General features: G+C 39.4%; 1 protein-coding gene and 1 pseudogene across 4 annotated transcripts in view; one reads left to right on the plus strand and one right to left on the minus strand.

Annotated features, from left to right (window-relative positions):
- ABCA5 (ATP binding cassette subfamily A member 5) overlaps positions 1-14,909 on the minus strand; it is an 85,397-nt gene extending 70,488 nt beyond the window's left edge. For 2 of the 4 annotated variants that reach the window (XR_004179489.1, XR_004179488.1), the window contains exons 1-2: positions 1,845-1,961; positions 626-830 (exon numbers count right to left, since the gene is read on the minus strand). Coding sequence is in view for 2 of the 4 variants with exons in the window: in XM_031657735.1 (XP_031513595.1) it covers positions 626-830; positions 1,845-1,946 (307 nt within the window). In the remaining 2 variants the exon portion in view is untranslated. Of the gene's footprint in view, positions 1-625; positions 831-1,844; positions 1,962-11,377; positions 11,556-14,738 lie in introns of those variants that run through there. The other 2 variants (XM_031657735.1, XM_031657736.1) reach the window with 2 other exon arrangements.
- LOC116271074 lies at positions 6,265-6,496 on the plus strand (annotated as a pseudogene).
- Positions 14,910-15,328: the final 419 nt, after the last annotated feature.

Below are 15,328 nucleotides of genomic sequence, written 5' to 3' on the forward strand. Positions count from 1 at the left end.
CAAAGTTAGGTACTTCTTCAGTTTACACCACATACTTCTATAAACAAGCATGGTAAGCTGAAAAGGTGACTGCTTTACAATCTTTATCACATATTTCTAGCTTCTTTTTTAAATTTTTATTTTTTAGAGATGGGGGTCCCATTCTGTTGCCCAGAGTAAGGAGTGCTGGAATGAAGTGGCATGATCATAGTTCACTGCAGCCCCAAACTTCTGGGCTTACGGGATCCCCCCACCTCAACCTCTTGAGGTGGTGGGACTACAGGCAAATGCCACCACATTCAGCTAAACATTGCTAGCTTCATAATTATATGAAAGTCAGAATCAAAATGAAATAGCCCATCAAAGCTTGTATCTTAAACAAGTATACTTAAACTATTTTATAAATCGTCTAAGAATTAAATATAAAAGTACATAAAATATGCTTCCTACCACTAAGAATATAAAATAATTTTTCACAAGAAAAATAAGGCAACAGAATTAAATAACTTTAGTATTTTTATAAAACTATACTTTGGTGGAGCAACACATCTCTAAGTGTTAAGACTGCTACTTATTCAATAAAGCAAGTTGATAAATATTGAACAGGCTTAATATTATAAATAGAATATATATAAGCTCACAATACCATCAGGTAGATGATCGGCAGACACTTTTTGCATGATGCTGCTTGTAATATTAGTCACTGGAGTATATCCAAGAATTAGATTAGAAAGAGTAAGTTTGTCCATAGGATTAAGTTCTATATTAGGCACTTCTTCATATTTCTTATTTGGATGCATCATGCTAATTAATATTAACCAAAATAAAAAAAATAGTGGAAAAAGAATTTCCTACAATAAAAGAAACAAAGTGATTACAAAGTATAACGGCAGCAAAAATCATCAAGATTTATTTGCAGATAATATAATACTAAGAAAAAACAAGAAATTTGGTTGTCCTTTCTTATGAATAAAAAGTAAAAGCAATTCTATCCCAAAAGAATGATTCTGTTGAACACCTCATCAAACCCAACATGCATTTAATATGATTTTTTCCTTCGCATTTAGTTTTTCCGAAATATTTTAAACTTCAAGTCACATAATAAATTAAGGTAACATAAAAGATAATATTTAAACATCTTAGATTATTGACATAAAACACAATAAATTTACTCATATAATTTTATCTAAAGCAATTTACCAAACATCCCTATATGGAGTCACCATAAAAATGCCCTCATTCAATTCTGAATTAGAAATCATACTTTAATTATACCTAAATGTACACTATTAAAACCATACTTAATTAAATTCTATGGTCAGTTTTAGGAGAAATGAGCTACTATATCACCTTGCTGTTTAATTATTTTACCAGTTTCAGGAGAAGATGAATAATATATTTTCATCCTTTGAAATTATTACTAGCTGGTTAGCCAAAGTTCTTCCTTTCTTTTACCTTTATCAAAAGTAATGTATGCTGTGGGTACAAATTTGTGTCATAATATTAATACTCATGGGCAACTCAATCTAGACTCCAAAAAATACGAGGTTGTGGGGAATAAAACTCTGGAATCAAAGTTATTTTGGAATGTTAGTTCATGAAAATCAGGAAACACATGCCTAAAAGCTCAAAATGAAGCACAGATGTTAGAAATTAACTAAATGTAGAAATTATTATTAAAATTTTTAACATTTAGAAAGCATTAGGTAATTCAGTTATTTTTCTGTGGCTAACATGGCAAGCTTTTACTTTACAAGCAAAGAAAATAAAATTATAATAAAAATATATTTAGCAAAATAAATCATCGCTTCAAGATAGAACATATCAAGCAAAAATAAACTGCAAGAAAGAGTTATTTAACTTACCTGAACACTACTCTTTTTGGTTCTGCATTTAATTAAGTAATTCTTCAGTAGGAGTGTTCTGGTCTGTCTCCAAACTCCCACCTCCCTAATTGCAGTGGACATGTTTTCTGAATAAACCTATTAAAGACGAAAAACAAACAAACCTGGAGCCACGCAGTAAACTGCATGTAATTTTTAATGGCAAAACAAGCAGATGTTTCAGTCCCAGGTAAGATGGATTAAGCATACTCCAAGCTGTCTCTCCTAGGAAACTGGACAGAACGCATGGAGCAGCAATCTGTGGACTCTGAAAAGTAAACAAGGCATGTGAAATAGGGGAGACCACAACTTGAAATACCACCATATCAACAGTGGCACTTTTTCTCCTTTGGTATCTCCCGAACCGCCCACAGAGGCAGCCCCAGAAGAAGACTTAACTTTGAATTGAGGAATGGGCAAGGGAAGTCTTAATGCTCTGGGAGAACGAAGAAATAGCAAATCTTTTTTTCTTTTCTGAGTTCTCCTGTATCCCCACACGCAAGCAATCCCATGGTAACAGGGCCAGACTACAGTAATGAAAGCCTACCACAGCCAACACTCTGAGGCAGGAAAACCTTTCTCTCTATTCAATGGAGCTATGGTTGTAAGAGGATGAGGCCAATCCCTTTTGCTTTTCTTCTCTAACTCCTACCATTGGGCCCTGGATATGGTGGTTGCAGTTGCACAAGTGTGTAACACAATGGAGAAAATAAACACTAGCCCTCTGGCTGGAGGATGGAAAGAGCAGCCACAGGGAAGCAAAAAGTAGAAGGGGGAATAAATAGAAAGAGAGCTCAGGAAAGCACCCTAAAAAGTTGTTTTGAATTCCTGTAATAACTCTCAAGCTAGACATACATAAATCCAATCCTATTAGTGTGATAAAGACTTGAGAAACTGAACTAACAGACAGACCACTGTCCAAATCCAGACTGTTCACTGCAAGGCACACACAAGACAGACCAAAAAGGTACTGCAAAAGCTTTTGAAAAATAAACTAAAATGACAACTACAGTTCAAAGAATGTGGGTAGAAACTTACGACCTGAACCTAACCTGGTTGACAGCCTGTTAAGAGAAAATATCAACATTTCCCATAGGTATTAACACAAAACTCAAAGTCTCATACAATCCAAAATTACACGGCAAATGAAGCAAGCAGAAAATAGCTGGCCAGGCACCGTGCCTCATGCCTGTAATCCCAGCACTTTGGGAGGCCGAGGCAGGCAGATCAAGAAGTCAGGAGTTCGAGACCAGCCTGACCAACATAGTGAAACCCCATCTCTATTAAAAATATAAAAATTAGCTGGGTGTGGTGGCATGTACCTATAATCCCAGCTACTCAGGAGGCTGAGGCAGGAGAATTGCTTGAACCTGGGAGGCGGAGTTTGCAGTGAGCCAAGATTGTGCCACTTCACGCCAGCCTGGGCGACAGAGCAAGACTCCTTCTCAAAAAAAAAAAAAAAAAATAGCAACTCTACTAAGAAAATAAAATCAAAGATACCAATGCTGAAATAACGCAGACTTTGAAATTATCTGATAACACTTTTAAAGCATCTATTTAAGGGCTTCAGCAAACAATTGGAAGTACTCTTGAAAGCAATGAAAAATAGAAAATCTTAGCAAAGAAACAAGACATAAAGCAGAACCAAATGGAAACTTTAGAACACAAAATCATAATAAGAAATAAATACAAATGGAAATTTTAGAACAGAAAAACACAATAACAAAACTCATGGAGTGGCTCAAAAGCAGAATGACACAACAGAAAAAGAGCAAACTTGAAGATTATCAATAGGCATTATCCAATCTGAACAACACAGAGAAAAAAGGTATTTAAAAAATTAACAGTGCTTCAGAAAACTGAGTCAGGCTGGGCACGCTGGCTTACGCCCATAATCCCAACACTTTGGGAGGCCAAGGCAGGCAGATCACCTGAGGTCAGGAGTTCAAGACCAGCCTGGCCAACATGGTGAAATCCCTCTCTACTAAAAATACAAAAATTAGCCAGGCATGGTGGTGGGCACCTGTAACCCCAGCTACTGGGGAGGCAAGAGAATCTCTTGAACCCAGTAGGAGGAGGCTGCAGTGAGCCGAGATTGTTCCACTGCACCCCAGCAAGTGAGACCCTGTCTCAAAGAAAAAAAAAAAAAAGAAGAAGAAAAAAGAAAACTATGGGACAATAACAAAAATCATATTATCTGATTTATAAAAGAAGAGGAGAATGCTAAAAAAAAAAATATTTAAAGACTTAATGGCTGGAAACTTCCAATTTAGCAAGGGATATAAACACATAAGTTTCAAGAAGCTTGGTGAAGTCCAGAAAACATAAAGAAAATACATGCCCATACACATTATAATTAGACTGCTGAAAATTAAGATGATAAAAAATCTTGAAAGCAGTCAGAGAACAATGATGTGTTACCTACGGAGAATAATAATTTGAATGAGAGCAGAGTTCTCATGAGAAACTGTGGAGAAACTGGAATACATTGCTGGTGGGAAAGCAAAGGGTTCAGATGCTGAGAAAAACAGTTTGGCAGTTCCTCAAAAAGTTAAACATAGAATTACCATATGACCTCACAATTCCACTCCTAGGTATACACCCAAAAGAAATGAACATAAGGACTCAATTGAGTATATGTTCACACACGTTCACCGTAGCGCTATTCAGAATAGCAGAAAGGTGAAACAGCCCAAATACTTATCAACAGATAAATGAACAAATTGTGGCATATACATACACATATTATTCAGCCATAAAAAGGAATGAAGTGGCCAGGTGCAGTGGCTGACACCTGTAATCCTAGCACTTTGGGAAGCCAAGGCGGTAGATCACTTGAGGTCAGGAATTTGAGACCAGCTTGGCCAACATGGCAAAACCCCATCTCTACTAAAAAAAAAAAAAAAAAAATACAAAAATTAGCTGGGCATGGTGGCACGTTCCTGTAACCCCAGTTACAGGAGACTGAGGCAGAACTGCTTAAACCCGGGAGGCAGAGGTTGCAGTAGCTGAGATCGCACCACTGCATTCCAGCCTGGGCATCAGAGCAAGACTCTGTCTCAAAAAAAAAAAGGAATGAAGTACTGCTATATGCTACAATTTAAATCAGTGTACAAAACGTTATGTCGAGTGAAAGACTAAAAAGGTCAAATATTATATGACTCCATTTATATGAAACTTTCAGAAAAGATAAATGTAGGGACAGAATGCCAACTGGTGATTGTCAGAGGCCAGGGAGAGTAAAGAATGAGGAGAAAGTGCTTACAAGGTAAGGATTTTTACTTTGGAAATAAATTTTATCTTAACAAATTACTTAAAAAAGTAAAACTGAATGATCTAAATCATTGTAACTATCACAGGTCCAGTATCCCTCCTCCAGGGTACTTTTACCCTTTGAAGATCCTTGAAATCCTTTCTGCCTGTGTACCTCTGCTGGAGCTATCTCGATTCTTCAAAGAGGTTTCATTCCAGCTGAACTCAAAATAGAAGTGGTCAGAGCCTCAACTGCAATGTCCACGGCGCCTATTCAAATACACTCGACCCAGTAACCTAGGATCTCTGCATACCAAGAATTACTGAGAAGGTAGCTTGGGGGAAATAACAACAACAACAAAAATCCTGTTAAACCTTCCAGAGAAATTGCTGTGCCTTGTTTTAAATAAACCTACCTAGTGGGGCCACTGATATAACTCTCCTCCAAAACAAGGACCATCTGTTCCAAGCTGGCGGACTGTCTACATTTAGATAAAGAAAACTCACAGTTTTTTTTTTTTTTTTTTTCTTTTTTTGAGATGGAGTCTCACTCTTTTGTCCAGGCTGGAGTGCAGTGGCACGGTCTCGGCTCACTGCAACCTCCACCTCCTGGGTTCAAGCAATTCTCCTACCTCAGCCTCCCAAGTAACTGGGATTACAGGCGCCCGCCACCATGCTCAGCAAATTTTTGTATTTTTGGTAGAGACAGGGTTTCACCATGTTGGTCAGGCTGGTCTCAAACTCCTGACCTCAGGTGATCCACCCGCCTTGGCCTCCCAAAGTGCTGGGATTACAGGTGTGAGCCACCGTGCCTGGCCCACAATTTTTAAGAGGCAGTTTGTCTTTTCCAGTAAATATATATAATTAAAGTTTGGCTTAAATGAGCATCTTCTTTATACGCACAGAAGGAAGACTAGAAAGAATTTTTAAATTGGCAATGAAATTAAAGACAACGTTTATTTTCTTCATGCTTTTTTTCTATGTATTACATAGTAAAAAAAAAGTCATTAAACAATTAGACATACTGTAAAAATATTAAATGAGTAAATTAAAAACAGCAAAACAAAAGCAGTCAAGAATAGAAGATATATTAAAATAAATTATTCCAGCATTCTGTTCCAAGGCATCTGTAACCTGTGGAGTAGACACCATGAGCAAAGCTTACCCTCCCGAATTGAAAAAATGTATGGGCAAGAAGTTATCACTGAAAATTAAGTGGTGGCAGACAAGCCCAAGGACTATTGCAGGAATCTGATCCCTTTATGAATCTTGTGATAGATGAATGTGTGGAAATGGCAACTAGTGGGCAACAGAACAACACTGGAATGGTGGTAATGTGAGGTAATAGCATCATCATGTTAGAAGCCTTGGTACGAATATAAATAATGGCTGTTCATCAGAAAAACCCATGTCCCCCTCTCCAAAGGGCCTGTTTTACTATGATGTAAAAATTAGGTCATGTACATTTTCATATTAGACTCTTTGTTAAATCAGCTTCTGTAATAGTCAATAAATTCTTCTAACAGTCTCAACTTATATCACATTTGGTAAAGAATTGATAATAGGAAGGAAGGAAGGAAGGAAGGAAGGAAGGAAGGAGGGAGGGAGGGAGGGGAGGGTGAGGGAGGGAGGTGAGGTGAGGGAGGGAAGGAAGGAAGGAAGGAAGGAAGGAAGGAAGGAAGGAAGGAAGGAAGGAAGGAAGGAAGGAAGGAAACTACTCATTCAAAAATTATTTGCTACAATACAAACATAGAAATACTAACCTAATGCAGCATGAACATTCTCAAGTTACTTGCCAAAACACATTAATTTCGAGAATGCTACTAAATTATTAATCCAATTTGAATGCTGGATGCTTAACTCTTCATTTTTATATAACAGACTCATAGAGTAGATGGATTCACAACATTTTTCCTTTTTTGACAACTGCTTCCTGAACTCAAGGTTGAGTCTCTCAGGGCCTTGTCTAAAGAACCTGCCCACCCACTCCACCTCTCATCAGAACTTTTTAAAGCAAAACTAAACCAACTCCCCAAACACCATCCTAACACACACAAACCATCATCACCACCACCACCACCAACACTACTAGTACTCTTGAGCTGTGTCAGTTAAAATTTCTCTTGGCAGAATTAACTAAGAGACCCACAGACTGGATGGAAGTCAAGGAAACTGAATTATATGAATGGCAACATTTAAGAAAGAAAGTTTATACATTCTTACTCAAAGCTTTCTTCTAATGTACCACACCTACTATGCTCAAAACTTGATTTTTCTTCCTTGGAGTATGTGAAATGCTCTATTATCTTCCCAATATATTTTCATTTTCACTTAAGCTAACTAGTATCAGATTTTATCTCTTGCAAAAATCATCTTAATCAATATTACAAAGGCAGCAAAATTAACAAACACAAGAACTAATAATGCACAAAGTAGTATAGGTTAAGAGTACGACCTCTGAGGCCAAACCAACTAAACATGAATTCTGCCTCTGCTACACACTAACTTTGAGACCTTGGGCAAGTTATTTAATGTTTTTGTGCCTAAGTTTTATTATATGTAAAATACAGCAATAACAGTACCTACCTCTTTGGGTTGTTAAAATGACTAAAAGAATTAATACATGTAAAGCTGAAAATGGTGCCTTGTACATGGCAACTAATTATACACGTTGATCACGACTGTGTATAAAAGTATAACTAACATCCTTAAAAGAGTAATAGAGAATATCATATTCTTGGAACAAGAGCAAGACAATTAAGAAAAAAGCAATTACAGAACTTAGAAATGAAATAAACTGATAGAAATAAAAAAGCACTAAAAGATGGGATGAACTTCATTTAAAGACAAATTAGTGAGCTAAATTGAAGACCGAGTCAAAGAAATCCTACAGAATGAATTGTAAAATGACAAAGAGAAAAAATGATGAAAATATAAACTCTGTCATCAAAGTATACCAATGACTCAGTATTATGACTGACCTCAACAATCTGATTTTTCTTATACTCAAAAGCTTTAGTCTAATCATATGAAAATATTAAATTTCAATAATCTTGAGCTTCAATTCAAGTTATTGAAACAAACAAACAAACAACCTTCCAAACCCATTTGATTGCTGGTTTTCTTCACAGTATGAAATATATGGTTTAGCTGTTTGATTGAAAAGAATGAAACATTCTTAACATTAATTCTGCATAAACCTTTAAACTTTATTGTTGATCTAAAACAGAAACTTCAAAGCTATAGTCAGGTCTTTGTAAACTGACCCAACAATGTACCTATTCACCCTCCTCTTTGCCTGCTGCATCTTCCAACCCCTGAGTCCACAGTGTCTAAGCAGGCCCAATTTGAAAAGGGATATGGGGAATAAATAGTAAGCACTGGTCTGTATAATAATGTAAACACTAACTCTACCCTATAAATTCTTTGCAAATGATGAGATGCTAGGGAAAATATTTGGCTTCCTTTTCAGGTGTCGAGACCACAATGTCTCTGAGAATTAATACCTGTCCTTTGGGGAGAAGAAAGAGAAACGAGATAGAATAAAAAAGGGGTGACTACAACTCTCACTGATATGATAATCACCCCATCCTCCACTGTTTTGCAGGGTCTGGAATCCCAAAGGACAATACTGACTAACCTAACAGGGAGTTAGGGTAGGAAAACTGGCATGAAAGAAGCGTGTGGGAAGGCAGTACTCTTCTATAGTGACAAACACCCAAAAATAAAGGGTTAATACCTTGAGATGGGAGCAACTCTTGTGGATGAAAGAATGAGGTTTCCAGAAAGAAAGGTGGAGATCCACACAGCAGAGGTGACATGAAAGTGGTGTTCCTGACAGAAGCGTATATCTGAAAACAGGGCTGCAAAGTTACAAATGAGGCATGACCAAAAAGGGGACCTTAGGAAGGGTCTGACTTATCAGGTGCCTTTTCTTGGGATACAAGAAACCCCATATTTAGCATGGAGCTATACATTTCCTCTTTCTATACTAAAATTCCAAAATTTTATAGCTTCATGTGATGGTTTTGGAAGAATAAAAGAAAAAGGCAGTAAAAAGATGCTTGGCCTGCCTCAAGTTTAACTGTTCAAGTTTAATTGCCTCTAAATGGGAACAATCCTACAGACAATATCTAGGAGTGCACTCACTAGCGGCTGAGTTAACACAAGACCAAAGCAGAATTTATATGGTTCCAACTCAAAACTGTACCAATGAAATACTTTAAAAACTCTTTAACAAAGCCAGTGCTTAGCTGTTAAAGAACAATGGCACAAAGAGAAATAAGGGTTCAAAATTTAAAAAAAAAAAAAAAGTTATTTTCCATAGTTCCACAGCATACCTGAGAAATGTGTAAGTTTGTTGTAGGGCTTTAAATAATAGCTAGGTGAGTTTTAAACACCTAACGTTTCTAAAGATTTAATCAAATTTAACTTTCCTAGATAAATAATTTCCTAGATAAAATAATTTATACTAAATCCAATAAATTGCGAGAAAATTGAAAGCCCACTAAAGCCCATCTTCCTTTTCTAATGTATTAATTGACTTAAAGACCAGGAGTTGCAAAATCCAAATTTCAATATCAAAAATTCACTTCTTAATCTATCTTAAAAGTACTGGTTACTATGGCCAGGCACGGTGGCTCACGCCTGTAATCCCAGCACTTTGGGAGGCCGACGCGGGAGGATCACGAGGTCAGGAGATCAAGACCATCTTGGCCAACACGGTGAAACCCTGTCTCTACTAAAAATACAAAAAGTAGCTGGGTGGGGTGACGGGCACCTGTAATGCGAGCTACTCAGGAGGCTGAGGCAGAAGAATCGCTCAAACCCAGGAAGCGAAAGACATCATGCCACTGCACTCCAGCCTGGCAACAGAGCGAGACTCCGTCTCAAAAAAAAAAAAAAAAGTACTGGGTTGCTACATTCCAAGTCCTATGGAACATATTTCACATCACTAAAAGTAATAAAAATGTACATAACCTTTAGAAATAATAGTTAGAGAAAAATTATTTAGGATGCATGAGTTTAATTAAAATAAGAAATTTGAAAGCTATAAAGTATTTTTTTAAATTACTTAACATTTTAAGGTAGTCCTACTATTATACTTACTGCCTTTGTTAAAAGCAGTGCTTTCCTTAGAAGAGCCTCTCTCTTCCCCCGCCTCCCCCGCAAAATCCATCACTTATCTAATGATACCATTATCTCCAAATATTTTTAGTTAGTAAAACAACTCACTGCACAGCAGAGGAGGTACTAAATATCTGTGGAATAAACAATCCATTTATTATGTAGCAGGTAAAATAACTTTAAAATTTTTAAATTATTTTCATAGAGATATAATTAAAAAGCATATCCATGTTTATTTCTGTGAGAAATAAATTAAGATTATACCCTATAAAATAAATAAGTTGAGTCATCCTGACGTTTAGGGCCATCCTGATAAGAAACGTGGTCAGTCACCTTCATAGTATCCTTAAAAGATTTCCAGAAAGGCTAGCTGAAAATACATTCCCTACCTCCAACAAATGACTGTTAGAGGTTACTTCACATCCACCTAAGCAGATGTAACAGAAAATGGATAGTCTGTCTACGTGGGGGTTCTAAACGTTGTTTGGCACTGAGGAAGGTTGACTTTAGAGACTGGGTCATGAAGCTTCACCTCTTAATTACTGACCTTTTGTTATATATGAAATTCCTTATTTTCTTGTTCCTAGCTCAGACAAGATGGTGCCAGGGATAAAAGACCCCTTGACTGTGATAAAAGACCCTTTGACCATTACATCCTTAAGGTGAAATGTTAAATATACCCTTCCCCAAAACAGAAACACTGCCTATAACTAATTGAATTGCTCTAACTATGCACTAACCTTGTATGAAAAATGATGTAACCCTGTTAAGCATCCCCAGGTCTTGCCTATATAAAGGACCCTCAAATCTCTCCACTTTGGAGCATTTACCCCATCCTTTAGGAGTCTGTGTCCTCCTGTGTGACCATCCTCAAATTTTATGCTCAACTAAGCTCAATTTTTAATCACATTGCCTAAATGTCATTATTAAATTGACATGGAGCTGATTATCACTCCTTTGTTTTACCTCTATACCCAGTAAATATAACTGCAGTAACTATACCCTGTCACCATTATTTATGTACATATTTTCATCTTGAACTTGACCATGAGCTCCTCGATGAAAAAAACAACACTGTCTTATTTATCTTTGCTTCTCTACCACCAATGGAAATATCATAACCAGGATCATCTTACCACAGATTCCTTTATTAAGGCTTCCTGAGAGTCCTTAAAGATCAAGGATGTGCAAACTATGATGAAAGAGGTGGGGGCTAAATCCAATCCTCAGTCTGTTCGGCACAGCCCAGGAGGAACACTGTTTCTACATTTTTAAATGGTTGAAAAAAAAAGAATAATATCTTGTGACATGCAAAAATTATGTGAAATTCAAATTTCAATGTCTATAAATACAGTGTTATTGGAATACAGCCATGCTCATTCATTTATGTATTATCTATGACTGCTTTTGTGCTACAACAGTAAAGTTACTGAGACAGAGACCATACTGTCTGCAAACCTAAAATATTTACTATGTGGTACTTCACAAAAAGAGTTGGCCAACTCCTGCAGAAAGGAAGAAGGGGGGAAGTGAGAAAAGTGGCATATTCACTTAACATTTACCGAAGGATTTATGCATCCAACATTACGAGGCAAAAAAATAAAGTTAGACACTGTCACTAACATTGCAGAGAGATAAAATTTAATGTAATGTGATAAGAGAGAAAGAGCTTGGAAAGGAGTGGAATGGAATGTCCAGGCAGAAAGAAAAGAAGGGTAAAGCTAGACTCCCAAACAAAAGGACTTGCCTTTTGTGAAGAACAGGGATACCTGCCATATGGCAGAGGCATAAGGCAAAGTGAACTGGAGCAAGGGATGCGAATGTATGTTCTAGATAACACGGTAAAGGCAGGCATTGGGAATGGATTATGAAGTTTCTGATATCCAAAATTAGACACCCTAATTTGTGCACTCATATCTGTCCTCTACTGTAGTTTTCACACCTACGGGTCATGTTTAATTTCCTAGCAATCATATATTTCACTAGTCCATCACTCTCTCAGTCCCCAAATCTCCAAAGCTTCCATCTGTAGGAACACCCTCAGATTATGACCTTGAATCCTACTTTACTGAGAAAACTGAAGCAATTAAAAGAGATTTCCAAAATTCACCACAAAGTAATATTATACATTTCAACAATGTGCCATTTCAGCTTAAACTGGAAGACTGATTTCATTACAACTCTGAGCCACAAGAACTTAAATGCCATCTGGTATTAGCTATACTTTAAAACTAAGATTTTTTTGGAATGAGAAATTAGAAACATATCCGGCACATGAAATAAACGCCTGCCTAGCTACATCATTTGCTTCTCAATCAATAAAATAAAAGCACTATAAAATATGCCTTTTAACTTAAAAAGGGATAAATTATAAATGCTCTCATCTTCTCTATCACTTTAAAATTTACTGAAAGGTGGTGCAATAATAAAACAAAATGCAGTCAGGTGCAGTGGCTCACGTGGCAATCCCAGTGGGAGGATGGCCTGAGCCCAAGAGTTCAAGATCTACCTTGGCAACATAGAGAAACACTGTCTCTACGAAAAAAAAAAAAAAAAAAAATAGCCAGGTGTAGGGGCACAGAACTGCGGTCCCAGCTACTCAGGAGGCTGAGATGGGAGGATCACTTGAACCTGGGAAATTGAGGCTGCAGTGAGCCAAGATCCTGCCACTGCACTTCATCTTGGGTGACAGAATGAGACCCTGTCTCAAAAAAAAAAAAAAAAAAAAAAAAAAAAAAATGCTAGTTGTCAACATAATTTAACCTAAATTTTATGACAGTGTTTCTTGCTAAAGGAGAAAATAACAATGCAATGGTACACAGAGGACAAGTCATCCAATAAATTTTCTTATACATAATAGGGTCCTAAAAGCTTGCCCTTAAAACTATTTTTAATCCAACTAATTTACGTACTAGAAAAGTTATGACTTAGTACGGTATCATAAAATTCTTTTATACAATCACCTTCTCAACTAAACTCAAGGACAGAGATTATAAATTATATTCATATCAGTACGGTACTCTTGGCAGATAATATAGTATCTGGAATGTAAAAGACATGCAACAAACCAGCCTGGGCAATATAGCAAGACTTCATCTCTGAAAAACAAATAAAAAATTAGCTGGGCACATGACACACGCCTATAGCCCCAGTTATTCAGCAGGATCCCTTGAGCCCAGATGTTCAGGGCTGCAGTGAACTTTGATCGCACCACGGCACTCCAGCCCAAGACCCTGTCTCTTTAAAAATAAAAGACATGCAATAAACATGGAACGTACTAATAAATTTGCTCTTATAGTGAATGTAAGATTTCCTTACACTAAATCTGTTTGAAAGGAAATACACTCAAACAGGGCATATTCAAAGATTAACACCTCTTTAGTTGGATTTTAACACAAATACCCACAAAGCCCTAACTGCCCTAATAATGTTCCCTCCTATGGAGTCTTCCCTAAAACACATATAATATTGCTCTTCGGGCAAACACAAAATATAGTGGATAAAGCACCAGAATTAGAGTCTGGCATCCCAACTCCATCCTTTACTAGTTGAGACCTTAATAAGTGGCTTAACCTCTTTGAGGCCCATTCTCCACATCTGCCCAACTGGAATAACCCCCTCCAACCCTACAGGGATGCTGTCAGAATTAAAAGAGCTAACACCCAGCCTGGCTCAAAGCTGTAGTCCAGTAAATACTGTTCTTCCCTTAGATTCCTTCAGAACGCCCTCGTAGAAAGTAAACGTGGTTATTATCTTCATTATTTTCGGACTTATTTATCTAAAACGTAAATCAAAGCCTAAGGAGCCCAGGGGGAACCCTCCTTCAGCTTAATAGCTCCAGCCTGCCCAGCTTTCCGATCCAATTAAGTATTTCCATGCCTGGAGCTCCTATTTCCACGCCTGGAGCTCCTATTTCCATGCCTGGAGCTCCTATTTGTGTTTTAGGATCAGGGAACTTCCCTCCCAAACTGTGTCATGAGATCTGCGCATTTTCTTCTCACTGAAACTCCTTTTAACACACAAGGTAATGATCCGCGCGTAACCTCGCGGGGAAGAGCAAGCGCTCATTACCCAGCTGTTCAGAAGGAAATTTACATCAATATTTGTTTTCCTTCTCTCCCTGACGCCGCTGAGGGTGGAACGACAGCGTCCAGGCAAAGGCAGTGTCCCGATGTCCCACGGCCGGACCCGGTCCCGGGTGAGCCTCGCGGAGCCCCCGCCCCAGGGCCCCGACCCCTCACGTCCGAATCCTGGGCGCTCCCACCGCATCCCCGAGGTTGGCAACCCGCGCTTCTCGGGAGCCGAGAGAGGTCCGTTTCCCTCAGCTCGCCGCCTCTGCCCGCTTCCGAGCCCGCTTCACCCCACACCTCAGACGCCGAACTCCCCTTCCCTCCCCGCCGCCCCTCGCTGGCCAGCCCCTCCTCGACCCCACAACTCCCCAAGGGACGGCTGTCCCAGGTTTGCCTCAAGCGCCGACGCCAGCGACGCCCTCCTCACCTCAGGGCCGGATCCGCAGCGCTGTCAGGCCTGGACGCGCTCAGTCCGTTGACTCAGCGCGGGTGACCCAGCTGGGATCTGTGCGAGGGCGCGGCCGCGCGCACCCGCTCGCTCCTGGCGCAGGCAGAGCAGGCAGCGCGCCGGCCAGCTAGGGAAGCTCGCGGCGCGGAAGTCGCGCCCCGCCTCCTGCAGAGCGCACCTGAGGGCGGGGCTCCTAGAAAACGGCGCTCCTCGTACGGGCGCGTCTCAGACGCTCGGCCCTGCGCGTCCCGGCGCACGCAGGCAAGCATCGCGCCCGGAAGAGGAGCGCGCCTGAGGGTGGGGCGAGCGGTGGTGAGCGGGGGCGCGCGGCTGCCCAGGGCCCCTGAGCCACAAGAGTCGGGCCTCGGGGCTGTTCCCCAGGGCCTTCCACGCCTGGGATCTGCGGGGATTTCGCCACGCTCTTTCTAGAGGCGCGGGCAGAAACCATGGGCTCGGCTCTCAGTGGTAAACCTGCCGCTTCTTAGCGAATGACCTTGGCCCACTGCCCTCTCCTCATCTGCCTCGCCCAGTCACGTCTCCTCTTAAGCATCCTTGCGCTCTGTCTCCTG

This window comes from Papio anubis, chromosome 17, assembly GCF_008728515.1.
Source record: "Papio anubis isolate 15944 chromosome 17, Panubis1.0, whole genome shotgun sequence".
NCBI classification, from domain to species: Eukaryota; Metazoa; Chordata; class Mammalia; order Primates; family Cercopithecidae; genus Papio; species Papio anubis.